Source organism: Schistocerca cancellata, chromosome 6 (assembly GCF_023864275.1).
Source record: "Schistocerca cancellata isolate TAMUIC-IGC-003103 chromosome 6, iqSchCanc2.1, whole genome shotgun sequence".
NCBI lineage: Eukaryota > Metazoa > Arthropoda > Insecta > Orthoptera > Acrididae > Schistocerca > Schistocerca cancellata.
In genome coordinates, this window is record NC_064631.1 from 114,908,041 (window position 1) to 114,927,877 (window position 19,837).

The 19,837-nt window shown below is 43.8% G+C and overlaps 1 protein-coding gene across 4 annotated transcripts in view; it reads right to left on the reverse strand.

The window, feature by feature from the left end:
• The window catches only part of LOC126190640 (focadhesin), a 262,444-nt gene that overhangs the window by 65,602 nt on the left and 177,005 nt on the right, over positions 1–19,837 (reverse strand). For all 4 annotated transcript variants that reach the window (XM_049931059.1, XM_049931061.1, XM_049931060.1 and 1 more), the window contains exons 14-15: positions 14,706–14,832; positions 14,474–14,625 (exon numbers count right to left, since the gene is read on the reverse strand). In XM_049931059.1, the coding sequence (XP_049787016.1) occupies positions 14,474–14,625; positions 14,706–14,832 (279 nt within the window). The remainder of the gene's footprint in view (positions 1–14,473; positions 14,626–14,705; positions 14,833–19,837) is intronic.

A 19,837-nucleotide genomic window follows, 5' to 3' on the forward strand; every position in this document is an offset into this window, starting at 1 on the left:
TCCTGGCTAGAGACATAGCAAGCGTTTGACACCTTGTGCAGCTAACCAGACATATTATGCAATTGCTATGATACCACCAATGGTTTTTCTTGTTTCTTTTTAAAATATTTAAAATGGCAAAAAATCATTTTAATATCTGCTATATGTTTATTTGTGGCCTACACAACTGTCTTGATTATTTTCACATCTTACTGGTTAGTAAGTTTCTAAAACGTTTTCATATTTTACACTAATCAATCATAATTACTAATATGTTATGGAAGATTTTGGCAGAATCTAAATAATTTAAGAGCAACAGTAACAACTAGCTGAATTAGTTGTTGACAGGCACTCAGACAAGACTAAAAACATTGCTAGCTTTTGAACGAATCCTTTTTCAAGTTAGAGCGTGCAAGCACACGCGCGCACGCGTACACACACACACACACACACACACACACACACACACACACACACACACACACACACACGCGCGCGCGCGCACACGAGCGCGCGCGCACACACACACACACACACACACACACACACACACACACACGCGCGTGCGCACACAACACACACACACACACACGCGCACGCGCGCGCACACACGCGCACACACGCGCACGCGCGCGCACACACGCGCACGCGCGCACACACACACACACACGCACACGCACACGCGCGCGCGCTCACACGCGCGCGCACGCACACACACACACATGCACACACGCGCGCACACACACACACACACACACACACACACACACACACAAATTTTGCCATCAGCTGAATAAACAATGCATGGACAGCAGTTATACTGGTACACTTGTGTGAGGGGGGTTGTGGTGCGTGGAGTGGGTGTGGGAGAAAGGTGAAAGAGTGAGGTAGGGAGGGCTGGGGAAGGGTAGCTGATGGTTCAGAGGGAGACAGCACTTGCATAGGATGGGAATGTTGGAGGGAGAGTCAGTAGGTGCATAGGTGCATGGAATAGGAATGCGACAAGACACCAGCACTGATGAGTAAATGTAGCACACAATAATAAATGACTTGGATTGATTTGGCAGAGGATGACAGAACACATGATGGGAAGAACTGTCAAGAGGAGGGTGTAGGTGATGGATGAGTGAAGTTGTGGACGTGGGGCAGGGTGTAGGTGTGTGTGTGTGTGTGTGTGTGTGTGTGTGTGTGTGTGTGTGTGTGTGTGTGTGTGTGTTTGGAGGGGGTGGGGGTGGGGAGAGGGAGTTAGCAGAGACTTAAGAGCATACTGAGCATATTGTGCTTAACAGACTGTACCACAATTGGGTGGTTAACCCTGCTCTTGGCCATACTCTTATTTGAGTAGACAGTTGGTTGGTGGTCATGCCCACATAAGACTCCACGCAGAAATTACTGCAAAGCTGGTACATGACATGATTGCTTTCACAGACTGTTTGATATATGATGGTGTAGGATAAACCTGTGGCTGGAGTAGAGTAGAGTGTGCTTGGTGGATGAAGTGGACACGTCTTGCACTTGGGTCTTCCGGAGCAGTTTGACCCATTTGGCTAGAGGTGTGGAATGGGTGTGGCGTAGGGATGGTCCAGGATATTGTGTACCTTGCATGGATGGTGGAATACCATTATAGGGTGGGTGGGAAAGATTGTGGGTACATTATTCCTCGTTTCCAGACATGATGATAGAAAGTCAAAGCCCTCATGAAGGGTATGTTCATTTGTTCCAGACCAAGATGATGATGAGCGATGAGGGGAGGGAGGGAGCAAGGTGGGGGGGGGGGGGGGTGTCAACATCCAGAAAGGTGGCAAGTTCGGCTGAAGAGGACCAGATGGAACAAAAGGAGAGAAGCTGTCAAGACTGTAGAGGAATCAGGATAGGGTATCTTGGCTCTGCCTCCACATCATCAAGATAATTGTTTAACACTAGTCACCTGCAAAGTAGTCCCCTTTGGCTTCTACACACCTTTCCCAACTTGTTTTGGTATGGTGTGCAGTTGCTTCATCAAATTCTGCATAATATCTTCCTTATTCTAGAATCTGACCCCTTTCAGAGTTTTTTCAGTTTAGGGAAAAGCCAGAAGTCACCTGGTGCTAGGTCAGTGGAGTAGGGAGGCTGACAAACCACAGTTTTATTGTGTTTGGCCAAAAACCTCTGGATTAACTCTTTCAAACCTGAATTTTTTCTGGAGGAAGGAAAATTTTTATTGATGTGGTAATGCGCTTAGGTGACTTTTTTAATGATTTTTGATGCAACTTTTATATAAAAATATACAATGGAATATAGTGGACCAATCACATTCGGTATTCTGGTGGTCACAATCTGCTGTGCACTGTCAAGAGCTGCAGCACACTGCTACACTGTTGATATTTTCAGTGTTGCCCAACAGTTGGCAGCACTTGCATGTGATGAAAGGGTTTAACATTCACAAATGTGTGCCTCAGGTTTCCACTGAGAAAAAATACTTCTGTTGCAAGTAAGACACAGCAAAATTTAATGTACACAGTTGTAGGCTGAGGGTTTGAAAGGGTTAATTAAGAACAATGAGTGTGTGCATTATTGTGGTAAGGGTCTTGCTGCCGACAAGTCCGGCGATATGCATCTCACTGCTTCATGAAGGTGATGCAGAACATTGTGGTAGTACTCTTTATCGAGATTAGTACCTTCTGGGGTGTCTTCATAATGGACCATGCCTCTAGAGTCAAGAAAGGTGATCAGGATGACTTTCACATTGCTGCGGACCTGCCTCACCTTTTTGGGTCCAAAGGGTGAGGGATGCTTCCACTGCAATGACTGGAACTTTGTTTCTGGATTGTATCCATAAACCCAGGTCTCATCACCAGTCATCACTGTGTTGAGAAAGTTGGGATTACTGTTGACAGCATCCAGCATGTCCTGTGCAATCTCTGAACACAGTTGCTTCTGATCAGTTACTAGCAACTATGGCACAAATTTTGCTGAGGTCCTCTTGATGTCTGTCTTTTCTGATACTGATTTGTCTATTTTGCATCACAAGAGTTCTTATGTGATCAATAACAACCTCATTTGCAGGTGTTTAAGGTCTACCTGAGTATGCTTCATTCTTCACTGATGAGTGCCCATCTTTGAAGTGGTTGTACCACTCCTTTATCTGTACAATACCCATCACTTTGTCCCCAAACACATGTTGACTCTTTCAGACTGTTTCAACTTCAGAAACGGTAAATTTAAAACAAAATTTGATGTAATAACATTGTTCCAATTTTTCTGTCATTTTGCTCATAACACAAAATCCAAATGACTATCACTTACACATTTTCACTTGTCAATGGCTAGTCAGTAACTGGTTGATGCTGCTGTCATGTAAATAAATCAGGCATGCACACTACATATTCCTACAAAGAGAGACAGTGTGCACTTCCCGAAACAACTGTTGGTTGCAAAAATAAAAAAGTTTCGATAATTTTTGAACAGCCCACATGAACTTGACCTAGATCAGAGGTTTGGGGTTTTAGGAGGCTAGGAAAGTTGCCTCTAGATGGACATACAAGGGTGCCACACAGATGTCCAATGGCTGTGCTGATGATTTATATGTACATCTTCCCTCAAAGGAGAAGTATTTACATATGTGCGAGGAGGATGTAATTATTTAGATGCATAAGGAACGATGTGATGGGTTTAGAGTCTGAGGTATGCTAGGAGAGAGAGAGAGAGAGAGAGAGAGAGAGAGAGATAGAGAGAGAATATTTTAGCAGCAAGGCATGATGGTGATGATTTATATAGAGATGGCAACAACAGTGATGAGTAGGAATCCAGGTGGTAATTGTGTGCGTTGAACAAGAGTCTGTGAAGAAAGTGGTTCACATCTTCTCATCTTTAACATGAGATGCTGGGCTATAAGCAATTGATTGGAGTTGTTGGTTGACAAGAGCAGAAAGTCTTTTCAGTGGGAGCACGTTAAATGGTTGCAATGGTGCATCCGGGATTGTTGGGTTTGGGTTTTTTTGTAAAGCATGGTTGGTTGGTTGGTTGGTTGCATGCATGCTTGGTTGATTTAGGGGGAGGGGGGGGGGGAGCAGAGAGGACATCAGTCCCATCATCTCAGATGGCAGAAATCAAGGAAAGAACAACACAAACAGCACAGTCCAATCAAGGGGAAGGGAAATGGGCAAACAAACAGGGAAAAGTGTTGTGGATTGGCAAGAAAGCCAACCCACTATGAGAGGAAGCCGAAAGGCACGTGTTTTAGCTCACGCAGGCTGGCGTGAGGTCTGGAACAGGACAAGGAAATTAGAATTTAGAAAAACGGACGTAGCTGGTAGAATACTTAACTTTAATCCATAACTGGTGAACGTCGCTCTTGACAGTACATTATTCATAATATCAATAGTAACTGGTAATGGCGCCTTGCTAGGTCATAGCAAATGACGTAGCTGAAGGCTATGCTAACTATCGTCTCAGCAAATGAGAGTGTATTTTGTCAGTGAACCATCGCTAGCAAAGTCGGCTGTACAACTGGGGCGAGTGCTAGGAAGTGTCTCTAGACCTGCCGTGTGGCGGCGCTCGGTCTGCAATCACTGATAGTGGCGACACGCGGGTCCGACGTATACTAACGGACCGCGGCCGATTTAAAGGCTACCACCTAGCAAGTGTGGTGTCTGGCGGTGACACCACAAAAAGGACATCAGGACAACAGAAAGAAGAAAGGAGGAGGTTGGGCGGAAACAGGGAGAGCAGTGGTGCCCCAGAAACACTAGATGCAATGGGGCACCAGCACCACCACCAACTCATCCCGACACCCACACCACACCATTATGATGATACAATGGGGACAACATGATGGGAAGAAGGCACGGGAAAAGAGGAAACAAAACTGCACAACAGGCCAGATACAATGTAGGGAAAATGCAGGGAGAACCTGGGTAGTGTGGAGACCTCAATAACTAATGCCTATGCTAACTGAGAGACTCAGATTCCAGAGGAAAATTCAAGAACTTAAAGCTGAGAGTACAAACCACTTTCACGAAGAAAATGGAGGACCAACATAACTTGTGAGGTGGTCCACTAACACCCAAGACAAGAAACGTAGGAGAGCACATTCATCACGAAGGGGCCAATAGGTGGGGACAGTCCAGCAAAATATTGATCACTGTGAGGGGAGCGTCACAACTAAAAGGGGGAGGAGGGGGCAGGAGCACTCAATGTGAAGTAAAAAACTATGGGACAACTTAGTATGGCCAATAAGAAGACAGCAGAGCACGGTAGAGGCAGAGGGGAGAACACCACATGGTGTGAGTCTCCTGGATTGCACAAAGTTTATTAGACAGGGGGTAGCCTCCCAAGGGTCAGTCCATGATTGAGCAAAAAGGGATTTCATGTTAATCTGTAGAATGAAGTGTAGGTGCCACCCCCCCCCCCCCCCCCCTCCCATTCTGGATGATTACCAAGTTCTTTACCCAGAATACCTGTGTGGCCAGGAACCAAAAGGAAATCAACCGAACAAGTAATATCACCAAGATCTGTGAGACAGTCATGGATGGCAGAGACCAAGTGATGACTGGAAAAACTACAAGTGACAGCTTGAAGACCTCTCATTAAGTCCATAATTAACAAAACTTGTGTTAGTGAGGACCACTTTATGAAACAGACGGACTGATAGATGGCCATCATTTCTGCAGTAACCAACCGAATGTGGCAGGTAAGAGACAAGCGAGGTGGAGCCCAAGCAGTAAAACTACCTGAGGACAGGCAGCGGGCAGGCAATGGCCCAAAGCCGCAAAAACAATAGGATAGGAGAGGTGAGCAGGAGAAGAACAGATATTCATGGCATAGGAAACCATGGACTGGGACCACCAAATCGAAAGAGAAGAAGAGTTGTAGCAGCAACTGATCCATTAACTTGACAACCATAGTACTAACAATGCTCCATCACAGAACTGGCCCGATAGTGAACATGGACTGTCAAGAGGGGAACAGAAAATGCCAGCAGCATGGATTATCTTATCGGATAGATCACAGATGACAAAGAGGGTGTAAACATGACCTGGGAATAGAGGAGCCAATCAGCATGATGCAAAGCCCAATGGGGTAAGCTTTTCATTTGGAGGTGGGAACGGAAAGAGAAGTGGTCAATTCACAGAGGTCATGTTGTGGTGAGCAAAGTAAGGAAGGAAGAAGAGGGGGAGAGAGAGGGAAGGGGAAGAGAGTAAAAACATCAATGGCAGAGAAAGTGCAATATGTGGCACTAAAATGAGTGGGGGAACCACCATTAAGAATGCACAAGTCATGGTCTGCAAGAAATTGGTCAATGAGGAGCCCCCAACTAGATAAGAAAGCACTCCCCCACAAAGTGTGGGGGGAATTAAAATTCCCATGGAGAAGGCAGGATGGAGGAGTTGCTGAAAGAGGGCAGTTAGGGAAGCAGATACAGGTGGTCTGTCAGGAGGGAGGTAGAGATTGCAAACCATGACTGTAGAGTTCAGGTGGACCCGGATGGCAATTGCTTCTAATGTGGTACAAAGTGGGATCTGTGTACTAACAATATTCATAGAGACTAATGCGGAAATGCCACCAGATGCCATCAAAGAGCTGACACAGTTCCAACAGAAAGCATGGAACCCACAACCTGTGAGTGAGCATCAGTAGAATGAGTCTCCTGGAGGATGACAGAAGCTCCCAGGTAAAAGGCAATAAGGGATTGCAACTCTGGGAGGTGATGGTAGTATCCATTACAGTTCCATAGAATAAGCATGGAGCGGGTATCCAAATGGAAGGGGAATGAGCTGGAACCAGTTACACCACTGGGTCACCACCCCTCACCAACGACAATGGGATGACACCCACAAATAAGCAGTCAGACTTAGGTTGCAAGGGAGAAGATGGCACCTCTGGAGGCAGCAGGGGGGCCTTGACCTGGATCATGTATAGTGGAAGTAATGGCCATGCTCCATCATAGAACTGGCCGATAGTGAACATGGACTGTCAAGAGGGGAACAGCAATGCTGGCAGCATGGATTATCTTATCGGATAGATCACAGGTGACAAAGAGGGTGTAAACATGACCTGGGGATAGAGGAGCCAATCAGCATGATGCAAAGCCCAGTGGACTCTTTCATAGGGTGAGGAGGGCAGGGCATGGAGGGAGAGCAGGATTCTGCAAGATCCAGAACAGAAGGAGAGGAGGCAACCTGGGGCACACAGACTGTGTTCCTGTGGCCAACTTGTGGTAGCAGGCCACTGGCCTGAGAGGCACCAGGTGGAGGTATTATGGTGGTGAGCCCCATCACTCGCAAGATGGGGGACAATTCTTCAGCTGGGGAGGGGGATCAGCACCTAGAGGGGAGGGCATGGTAATCACAGAGGAGGAGGAGGAGGAGGAGGAGGAGGAGAGGAGAGAGGGACAGGACTAGGGTAATGAAGAGGGAGGAAGAGGAAAGGACATAATAGAGGCACAAGTAGAATTCACAGAAACAGGGTGAAGCCTGTCATGCTTCTGACAAGCCTCAGTGTAAGATAAACACTCAAGTGATTTATAATCCTGTATCATCTTCTGCTTCTTATAAGCTGGGCAGTCTAGTGAGAATGGAGAGTGGCGGTAATAACAATTAACACACATGGGTAGCAGTACACAGGGGCTCCCTTCATGGTGTGGGTATCCACATGCACCATATTGGGGGTCTGCTGTACATTGGGAAGACATGTGCCGAAAACACAAGCACTGAAAGTGCCTCATAGGTGGCAGGGTGTATGGCTTCAAGTCACATCAATAACGCATAACCTCAATCTTCTCCAAGTGGTTATCTCCTCAGAAGCCAGAATAAAGGTGCTGGTGTTGGAGCAATTGTCCTCACGACCTTTCCGCACACATTGAACAAAATGAATGCTCTGTCATTCCACATTGGCCTGGAGTTCTTCATCAGTTTGAAGAATGAGGTTCCTACGAAAAATGACTGCCTGAACCATAATCAAAGACTAGTGAGGTGTAATGAACACTGGGATATCGCCAAGCACATCACTAACACAGAGGGCTGCAAACTGAGTGGCAGAAGAAGTTTTGACCAACAGGGAGCCTGATGGAATCTTACTGAGAAACTCCACTTCACCAAACTTGTCTTCAATATTTTACACAAAAATAATGGCTTTGTGGCGGTGAATGTGTCCCTGTTGATCCTAATACAGACCAGGTAGTGGAGAAAGTGTTGACACCCAAGCTGGCGATCCTGGCCCTCCTCCCAGTGTGTAGCCAGGGAAAGGAAGGCTACAGAGTCATAAGAAGCAGTATTCAGTGATCCGTTACCAAACTGAAAAGATGGCAATATAAGAACAACCAGATTTTTGGAGCTTGATATGTTTCATATGCAAAGCATCCACCCTGATACCACCCACTCTGAACAGAGGCTCGCCCAATGGATGCCATCAAGCCACAGCACAGGCCATCTGGCACATGCACCATTGCTGGGCATTCTGATGCTCCAAAATGACAAGCAACCACTTCTAGGTGTACATGGGGAAGCAACAGGTATCAGAAGTGTGATCCCTGTGTTGTCAGAGGGCTCAGCCAGATGGGTACGTAACAGCCCCACCATGTGGACTGGCTACACATGCTGGTGACCTAGCGGGGTGGAGGGCTACAGCAGGGAAGGAAGAGGGAAAGGAAAGGGGCAGAGGAATCCAGGTACATAGATGCTAGGGAGAGAATTCTGCACCAAATGGATCACATTATGGAGAGAAAATTTCAGAGTGGAGGTAAAACCCCAAAGGGAGACCAAAAATACCAAAACAGAAGAATGGAAAAGACGAGGAAGGGGGAACAATACAGGAAATGAGATGAACAGGCAGGTCGACATAAGTAAGAACACAGAGAGAGAGGAAGGAAGGGGCAGTGGGGAAGGAGCGAGGAAAGAGAGGAGGGGCAGGGGGACAGAAATGCAGCCTGGGAAGGAAGAATGGGCTGCTATAGCTCAGGGTCCCACGAGTGCCACGCACGATCTCACAGAAGAATCATGAGCCCTCTGGGTGGCGGCGGCAGGGGGGGGGGGAGGGAGGGGGGAAATACTGTAAAGCATGCAGAAGGTGAGTGTGTAAGGGGCAGTTGTGGTGATGAAGGAGATGGATTTGAGGGATGATGGCCTGAGGAATTGAGTAGGGATGGGAGGTTATGTTGGACTTCTGGAGTGGGATCACTATGGCAGAGCTAGCATGTAAAAGAACCAGACAGTTGGCAGATGCCTTCAGTCAAGTAACTGCTGTGATCCTTTATGGCAGTGGGGGAGTCTTAGTCAGTAGGGAGGATGAAGGATGATTAAATCAGTCTGTCTTGAGGTTGTGTATGGCTGTTCTTTCTTCCATTGAGAGATCTGCATTCTTGGAAAGGTACTTGGCAAAGGATGGTGAGGAATTCCTGGCAGGTAACCAGGGAGTGGTTATGTGGAAGAGAGAGAGGGTCACAGCTGGATAGTGGTGCGAATTGCCAGAGACAAAGTTCAGCATTGGAATGGGCTTTGGGTGGAGAGATTAATAGGAATCAAATGTTTCCACAATAGGGATCTAAAGAAGGAAAGTGGGTCTTTGATGAATCCAGCATAATGGAACTTGGGTGTGAGGCTGAAGGTGGGGCTTTTGGATAGGACTTCTATAGGACTGAGGTTTCTGGTGTATAGGCTGACAACAGTATTTTAGATTTGTTTAGGTTGTAAGTTTTGAGGAATGATGGGAGGGAGTTTTGGACGTGACAGATGCAAAAGATCAGTAAGCCAGGGTCTGGGCGCTATGAGGACTCGATGAGAGTGTTCACTGGTATTAAGATAGCTGTTGATGGATAGTGATGTTTTGCGGTGGGAAGAGGATTTTGATAACTTTTGGAAGCAATGTCTGGAGTGCTCTTCCAGGTATTTGAGGTGAGGGTTTCAATTTGAGAGGTATACTGTAAGTAGTTGGAGCTGCACATTAACAGTTTCCTCTGGAGGGGGCAAAGTGGTTCTGGAATGGCTGCACCATGGAGACTTGTTTCTGGTGTATCAGGTTAGGAGGTATAAGGATTGGGGAATCTGAAAATTTGAAGGTCATTATGAAAGAGAATGGCATCTAGGGACAGGAATTTTTATGACTATGCTGTTGACGGGAATTCCATGGCTTTGGCAGCATTTAAGGAACAGCTACGATGGATAGAGATACTTTCCTGAACTGAAACAGACAGATGGAGCAGGAATCCCACATCTTGTTCCTTAAATGCTACCTAAGCCATGGAATCCCCAGCCTCCCCCAGCCAAAAGCCTAACAATTGAAATTCCCCTCTCTGGATCCAACCTCCCCCTCTTCAGAATAACCTTCCAATTTTCATATTTCCCCAGTCCCTATTCCTCGCTAATCCAATACTGCAGAAACAAGATGCCATGGCACTGTCATCCCTCAACAGAAGATGCAACCTAATATGATTAAGGAGAAAAATGAGGTATTCAGTAAAATGACAGGACTGCTTCCAAGGCAAATGGAGTGCAAATTGTTAGGCTGCTAATACCATCTCTGCAGCCATTGCTGCAAACACCACCACTGACTTGGCTATTTCACACATTTGGGCATGGATTGCTTTTGAAACAGCACTCTGGAGTTGCATGGAGAAGAAATGTAACTCATCCTAGTCAGTTTGTCAGTGCACCTGATGATGGTAATAGGGTTGCTCATCAAAATAGTGTGCATGTTGCAAGCAGAATCAGCAGTACCCCTTTGAAAGATTTTAATAGTCTCACAGAAACACCTTCCTAGCCAGGTGAATTATAATTTTTAGTAACATTACAAATTTTGTTATTCCTTAGCAGTTGCATTTTTAAAGCTACTTTCTGCTGATAGTGCATGCAGTGATTGCACAAGCAAATGTACTATATATGTATTTTGTTGTTTAACAGTGGGTCCAACGTTTGCTGCCACTATGTGGCAGTAATCACCGCATTTGGTACCCAATGATTTGAAAGTGTTGCCATTTTTGCCAGAGTTATTTTCTGGGGCTCAATTTTATTTGGGTCACAATTGTTGTTGTTTTTTTCTTTTTTTAATTGCTTGACAATGATCCAAATGGATTCCACATTATTCTTGGAGTTTTTTATTTTATTTGAGCACAATACATGAGTTTCACTTTTTTAGTACCAGATTGCAGGTTTTTACATTAGTGTTGGTAGTAGACTTTCAAGCCTTGGCTACAGTTTCTCTTCTGAATTTGGTAGAGTGTTCTCTTCCTAGCACAAGATAGCTTAATGTCTTATCCTTGCTCCTGCTCAAAATTATCCTGTTTTTTCTTTTAAAGGGGAAAACAAGACTCAAGCATTGTATGAATGTGTTTAAGAAAGAGTTAAATTCTCTATCCACACTGTCTAAGTTATCAATTTCTCCTCAGCATTCTCCTTCTGAATTTTCTCTATCTCTGCGATTGACTCATTGTTTATGATTTTGTGATACAACATTTTGCTTCCATAAGGGGTAGTCAAATGAAAATGAGACAGATGGGAAAAGTAGGTAAATTGTTTATTATTTCAAAAGTAATTGCCATAACTGTTAATACATTTATCCCACTGTGTCACAAGATAGATAATGCCCTTATGGAAAAACGTTTACAATTCTCTATGGAATCATGATTTTACCCAGGCTTGCACATCTTCATCTGAAATAAACTGATGGCCATGAATGTCTTTCTTCAAGGCTCCGAAAGTATGGAAATTGCTTGCAGAGAGATTGGGACTTTACGGACAATGTGTATGGGCTTCTCAGCGAAACTTTTGAGCATACTTGAAACAATGTCAGCAAAATGTGGGTGGCATTATCCTGCTACAGAATGATACCATCCATCAACATTTGTGGTCGTTTGGATTTTATGGCACACCTCAGTTTCTACAAAGTGTCCATGTGCGTTAACTGTGACACCATATTCCATAAAGTCAGAAAGCAGGCCATTGCAATCAGTTCAGATGAAGAGGTGCACACCTGGGTACAACCACTGCAATTGCAAAAGTTTTTCCAAAAAGGTCTTGATTCATCTCACAGTGGGATAACTGTGTTAACAGTTATGGAAATTACTTTTGAAATAATAAACAGTTTATGTACTTTTTTCTCATCTGTCTTGTTTTCATTTGATTGCCCCATACATGATCTGCACCTGACTGGTCAATATATTTTATTGTTATCATTTGACCTTAATGATACAGTAAACCTTTGACTGTTGGTTTTACAGGTAAAACAGTGCAAGTTGTTGAGTCTAAAAGGATATTAGAAATAGCTGCTGCATGATGTCTGCCAGTCCTTGTAAAGAATTTAAAAGTGACAAATAATCCAAAGCTGTGCAACAATGCTAGTTGCTCTTAACCAGTTCCATCTGGCAGAAAATGAACATTACCTAAAATAAGGGAAAGGCAATCACTCACCTGTAGCAGATTGATGTGGGGAGCATAGAAACACACAACAGGAAACACTATTCACACAAGGTAGTAAAAGTACACACATTTACACACATAACCACACAGACCACCAAACACATGCTCCTGTGATTATGGTGAGACTGATTATTGATAATTGAAAGCATTTGCTTAGGCTGAAGGAGGTGGGGAGGGGGTAGGGAAGGATACGAAAGTGGCAGGTCTTTCAACATATCACTCAGCAGCTGCACAGCAAGAAGAAAGGAGTACAGAGGGTCGAGCATAAAAGAGACGTAGAAAGAGGGAGAAGGGAGTAAGAGTGAGGGGAAAGAGAAGAAGATGGCGGTGAAGAGGAAAACAGGGAAACAAGAGAGAAAGGGAGAGAGTTGGAAAAGGGGGAAGAGGAAATAGAAATAGAAAGCTCAAGGGGTGAGGGAGGGGGGAGAGGAGGAAGAGTGGTGGGAGAAGGCAGTACACAATCTGGATGGGATAGGAGTGATGTGGACGAACGAGAGAAGGGAAAAGGTACAATTGGCAGTGGAAAATAGGTTAGTGGAGGGTTAGGCCATGGGGATTGCAAGGGTGCAGAATAGGCTGGAGAGAGAATTCCCACCTGCATAGTTCAGAGAAATGTATGCTGGAAGGGAGTATCCAAATGGCCTACATATTGAAGCAGATGTTGTGGTCATTTGTGTTGTGGTGTGCAGTGTGTTCAGCAGCTGGATGAACAAGTGCAGTCTGCAATAGTTTGGTGATGGCCATTCATCTAGGTACAGTTGATTACTTGACATGCCCACATGAAATGCTGTACATTAATTACAGCATAGCTGATATGTAACATAGCTGCTTTCACATGTGGCCCTGATCTCAGTGTATGACAAGAGGCACTCGAAACATTGGTGAAGGATGTGGTTCAGCTCTTCCACCCGTCTCAGTCTATGTCTACATCTACATCTACATCTACATCTACATCTACACTCTGGCTTACTGTGCAGCACTCTATGTGGGCATGACAAATAACCAACTTGCACAAATGGCCACTGTCAAACTGCCTGCATACTGGACCATCTAGTTGCTGAACACACTGCACACCACAACACAAATCACTTTAACAGCTGCTTCACTATGTGAGCCATTTGCATAGTCTCTTCCAGCATAAGTTTCTCTTAACTACACATCTGGGAATTGTCTCTCCAGCATATCCTGCAATCTCGCAGTCTCTCTGGCCTAAACCTCCACTAACCTGTTTCCCATTGCAACCCTACTTTTCCCTTCTCTTTCTGTTGCTATTCCCTGTCCCCTCCCCCCCCCCCCCCCCCCTATCAACCCCACTCCATTTATCTCCCCTATCCTTTTCCCTCTTAATCACCGTCTTCCTTTCCTTCCACCTACAACCCCCCCCCCCCCTTTTCACTCTTTCTACATCTCGTTTATGCTCTACCCTCTCTGCTCTTGTTGTATTGTTGTACAGCTGCTGAGCCATCTGTTGAAAGACCTGCCTCTTTTCCACTATCCATCCACTCCTTGCATCCCTCCCTTCACCTCCCCACCACCTTACACCAATGTAACTGCTTTCAATAACCAGTCTGATCAAGGCCACTGGTGTGTGTGTGTGTGTGTGTGTGTGTGTGTGTGTGTGTGTGTGTGTGTGTGTGTGTGTCATTATATGTGTGAATGTGTGGCCTTTTACTAGAAGAAGAGCAAGAACTTGAAAACTAGGTGAACACTGTTTCCTGTTATATGTTTCTATGCTTCACACATCAGTCCAGTATAGGTGAGTGGTTGCCTTTCCCTTGTTCTACCCAGGAATTTCCATAACATAAAGTCAAGATTAAATTTTACGAGACCTTATTCTGCTAATATTTATCACGGAGTCAACTTGTAAGCCAGAATGAAACACAGTGATATTCAGGGGAATTGCACACAATAAATTTCATAACAAATACTGATGGTGATAAATATTTTGCAATACAGAGATATGAATGAGCCGTTTCCTCCCAGAGCAAGACACTCAGCAAGCCAGGTCACAAAAAACCCTTTATAAAAGTGAAGAAGCAGAATTCTTTCAGTTTATGCATTACAGGAACTACTGACAACACTAACAAGCGCTTCATGCTACTCACTGGGTGATCAGCATCAAGCTTTTCCAACAAACTTTCCACAACAATTGCCACCATTGTTCTATTTGCATCATGAATGTTTTCTTTCTGCATAGCAGCTTTGATTTGAGAAAGCATTTTGTTAAAAAACAGCTGCATTTCAGAATTATCTTCACCTGAAAAATAAGAAAAAAATATGACAAAATTGTTAATAATAACAAAATAACAATGAAAATAAAGACATCAAGAAACGTACCTTCATCTATTTTTGAGTGCTCCAAAGCTAAAAGCAACGACTTTTCAACAAATGGTTTCAGAACATTAGGAGGGAGTCCTCTACATAAGTCTGAAAAGTTGTTGAATAAGGTGGAGATGTCATCTTTCTGAAAGACAAATATTTAAATTAATAAATCTTTACTTAGAGTGCAAGGCAATACAAATTCATCTTTTAGTATACAGATTGAACAAACCAATTTAGATTACATGAATTTTTTTTAACAGATGATATTAACATTACATCAGTGATGACATGTTTGCTATTTGAACGCATTTCTTAGCAGAATCACCAGTTCCTTAATACATAATGCAGGTCACTCTTTGCTTTAGAATCACACTTGAGCACTGTTACGCACTTGTTATAAAATGCCCCAAAGTCGACTTTTAATAATGGGAGTGAGAAACAAGTCACTACAAGTGGGGCAAGTGGCACATCACTGCTGTGGTACGCAAGTTATGTCATGTTTTACTAAATATTTCACTGCTTCTTTCACAGGTTGTGAGAAAGAAGAAGGAATATAAAAGTTTAATTTGTCACCAATAATGATGTCATTACAGATAGACAACATGCTTGAATTGGACAAAGATGGGGAAGGAAATTGGTTGCGTTGTTTTCAAAGGAGCAACCCTTGTGTCTGTCTCATTTGCTAGGTTTAAAGAAACCATGGAAATGCTAGAGGCCAGGAGGAGACTTGAACCCAACCCTTTGTAACAGTGAGTGCAGTTCTATTAATAATTGTGATATCTCGTTCAGTGCATGGCATATTGTTGTGTTAAAATACAGGTGCTTCTCATTCCTCAGTGTGATTTGCGCTCCTGTAATGATTTTGTAGGAAGGAGTTGTTAATTGCATGACAACAAATTAATTCCTTAAAGTATAGTACCTGATAGCCATTCAGGTATTATCAGTATCAGTTTGTAAATACTGATAATAAATACTGGTAGCTCAGACATACTCATGCATTATATAGAACCTCAGTTACACATTATATGAATATTTGGAGCTGCGCGGGATTAGCCGAGCGGTCTAAGGCACTACAGTCATGAACTGTGCGGCTGGTCCCGGCGGAGGTTCGAGTCCTCCCTCGGGCATGGGTGTGTGTGTGTTTGTCCTTAGGATAATTTAGGTTAAGTAGTGTGTAAGCTTAGGGACTGATGACCTTGGCAGTTAAGTCCCATAAGATTTCACACACTTTAATCTAAAAATATTTGGAGTCTGACGTAGCCCGATTACATATCTTGATTTTGATAACTATCTGGTTGCATTTATCACTCATTATGGCAAACTCTGCTTTATTCTTGACTTCACGGCTGGTCAGACGTTCATAAAATTAACTCTGTTGTTATACAAGGGTTGGAACTTAAATAGTGGAAATTATTTATTCACAACCAATAAAACAGAGTTACATCTTTGCACCTGTTACTGTCCTGCAAAGTAGTCATCAGCGTTGTGTAGAACCCATTGCCAGTGATGTGGAAGGTGTAGTATACCGTTAGCAGAGCCTGTTCTGTTGATAGTGCGAATGGTGCGGTCTACTGCCTGTCGAATCTTGGAACAGTTCTGAAGCAAACGCCACGAAGTGGTTCCTTCACTTTGGAATCAGATCAAAGTCACCATCATCTGTGACCAGCTTTGTGAAAGAAGCAGTGACACTTTCTGCTCAATCCATCCATCATTTTGCATGACACATGTGCGGGCACATACAGTGCAAGCTGTGGCTGCTCTGTTCAATCGATGGGACTGGGAAGTACTGCACCATCGACAAAGTTCTTGTGACTTTGATTTGATTCCAAAGATGAAGGAACCACTTTGTGGCATTCGCTTCAGAACTGTTCCAGAGATTCGGCAGGCAGTAGACCGCTCCATTCACACCATCAACAGAACAGGCTCTGCTAATGGTATATTACACCTTCCACATCACTGGCAATGAGTTCTACACAACGCTGGTGACTACTTTGAAGGACAGTAACAGGTGCAAACATGTAACTCTTTTGTATTGGTTGTGAATAAATAGTTGCCGCTATTTAAGTTCAAACCCTCCAATAGCACACTGAACTGCCTATTTGTTTCAACTGGTCTCTGAAGACTGTCTGATCATGAATATTGTTTCTACCTTCTTCAAAGTAATAAAGAAAAGTGGCAATGATGATGTTTCTCATCAAGCAACTGACTAAAACTTCACATGGGTCCTGTAGTGCTGAAGATGTGGCAGCAGTAGCTGGAACTTCAATAACAATAGCAAGAAAAATAGGAAACACGACATCAGCAGCAGTTAGAACTGCAACAGCAACAGCAGCAAATGCTGCAGCAGCATCTACATCGGTACTCTGCAAGCCACTGTACGGTACATGGCAGAGGAAACCCCTTACTACTATTTTTCATTTCCTTTCCTTGTCCACTCGCAAATAGAGTCAGAGAAAAACAACTGTCTGTATGCCTCCGTGTAAGCCCTAATTCCTCAAATCTTATCTTCATGGTCCTTACGCACAATGTATGTTGGTGGCAGTAGAATTGTTCAGCAATCAGCTTCAAATGACAGTTCTCTAAATTTTCTCAATAGCGTTTCTCAAAAAGAACATCGCCTTCCCTCCAGGGATTCCCATTTGAGTTTCCGAAGCAACTCCATAACACTTATGTGTTGTTTGAACCTACCGGTAACAAATCTAGTAGCCTGCTGCTGAATTGCTTCTATGTCTTCCTTCAATCCGACCTGGTACAGATCCCAAACACTCAAGCTATACTCAAGATAGGTTGCACCAGCATCCTATATGCAGCCTCCTTTACAGGTGAAACACTCTTTCCTAAAACTCTCCCAATAAAGTGAAGTCAACTATGTGCTTTCCCCATCACAGTTCTCAGACACTCATTCCACCTCATATCACTTTGAAATGTTATGCCCAGATATCTAAATGACTTGACTGTGTCAAGCAGGATTCTAGTAACACTGTATCAAAACATTACAGGTTTGACATTCCTACTCATCTGCATTAACTTAAATTTTTCCACATTTAAGGCTAGCTCCCATTCATCACACCAACTGGAAATTTTGTCTAAGTCATCTCGTATCTTCCTACGACCAATAACTTTAGACACCTTACTGTACACCCAGCATCATCAGCAAACAACCTAAGATTGCTATCGACCCTGTCAACCAAACTATTTATGTATATAATAGAGGGAAACATTCCACGTGGGAAAAATATATCTAAAAAGAAAGATGATGAGACTTACCAAACAAAAGCGCTGGCAGGTCGATAGACACACAAACAAACACAAACATACACACAAAATTCTAGCTTTCGCAACCAACGGTTGCCTCGTCAGGAAAGGGGGAAGGAGAGGGAAAGACAAAAGGATTTGGGTTTTAAGGGAGAGGGTAAGGAGTCATTCCAATCCAATCCCCTACTTGCACACCCAAATGGCAGCTTACTAAGGCTGAATGACAAGCAACATTTCCCCAGTTGTGATGACCAGGTAGAATATCTTACTAACATTATCCTTACTGCCGCAGAACATAGAATATCCAGGATTCCGCTGGCGAACACTTTGCAATTTGGTTTCCACTTTGTCAGCCACATGACCACATGCTCAACCCAACTCACTCTGCACATGTTGCACAATACTCAAGGCCTCACATAGCTGAGCACCAACAGCTTCCAGTCGTTTGATGGCTTTTGATATCACAACAAAATTGGCATTGATGTATGCCAAGTTTCGAGACAATGTATCTGTAAAAACTTCTTTCACAATTTTGATAGCACTTGATTGATCGCTATCAAGCTCACAGAAGATTGTCTTTATTTGGGTGTAGTTGGTGCAGTAATACTCAGCAGCATTAAGCCAAGAACCCCATCGTGTAAGAACAGGTTCAGGTGGGAGGGGTGTTGAAGGTGCTTGTTCCTTGAATTTCTGCACCCATAGCGGAGCCTTCACATAGATTTTCTTGCCACAGGAAATTAATTTGTCCATGTCAGGGTAATTTGATCGCACCTCTTCGGCAACTCTGTGCAACACATGTGCAAGGCAAGTGGCATACACCATACTGGGGTAGAGAATCTGAAGCCCTTTGACTGCTTTAGCCATATATGTAGCACCATCTAATAATAGTAGCAAAACATTGTCTCTTTTCACACCATCTGGCCACAGTAGCTTCAGAGAGTTGTCAAACAAAATAGCAATCGTCAAATTGTTTACTCTATCGAGAGCTTCACATGTTAGTAGGAACATATCTCCAGGGCCATCAACTTTTAGAATGCCAACAGCAACATTTGCAATATTTCGCCCACTAATATCCTTAGTTTCATGTTGACAGCCAGATCTTTTGCTCAGCAATAGTAATTCATATTTTTGTTGAGAACATCATTGTAGAATACGGATAAATAGTTCTTTCTCAGCGTAGATTCATCTGGAACTGGATGTTTTATGTACTTCTCCAAGAACCGTCTGAAGCGTGGATTCCTCAGCTTTTCCAATGGGATGCTTCAGGACACCATCATCTCACACAATTCCTTGCAGAATGATTGCACAGTTGACGACTGACATGTCTGTTCAAATAACAGCGTTTGCCTGCTGTTATTTTCAGCACTTCATTTCACACAGCTGCTGTGTTTAGCAGTATTACAGTGTTGTTGCACATTAAAGCGTTTTTCTGCACTAACTTTAACTCCACACAGTTTACCAAATAATAATTTCCCATCAGTACTAAAGAACTTCTCTCCAAATTCTTGAGCATATCCTCGCAACTTCACGCTGTCGGAGCACTTTGCTTTAGGCATGTTGAACAAGGCAAAGGCTGTATTCAAACTGGTTACTGGGAACACCTGTGCGACTTCGATGATTATTACTGCAGCAGCTGTGTGAAATGAAGTGCTGAAAATAACAGCAGGCAAACGCTGTTATTTGAACAGACATGTCAGTCGTCAACTGTGCAATCATTCTGCAAGGAATTGTGTGAGATGATGGTGTCCTGAAACATCCCATTGGAAAAGCTGAGGAATCCACGCTTCAGACGGTTCTTGGAGAAGTACATAAAACATCCAGTTCCAGAGAGCGTTTTTTTTTGGTTGGGTTTAAGGGCGCTCAACTGCTGAGGTCATTAGCGCCCAGTCACT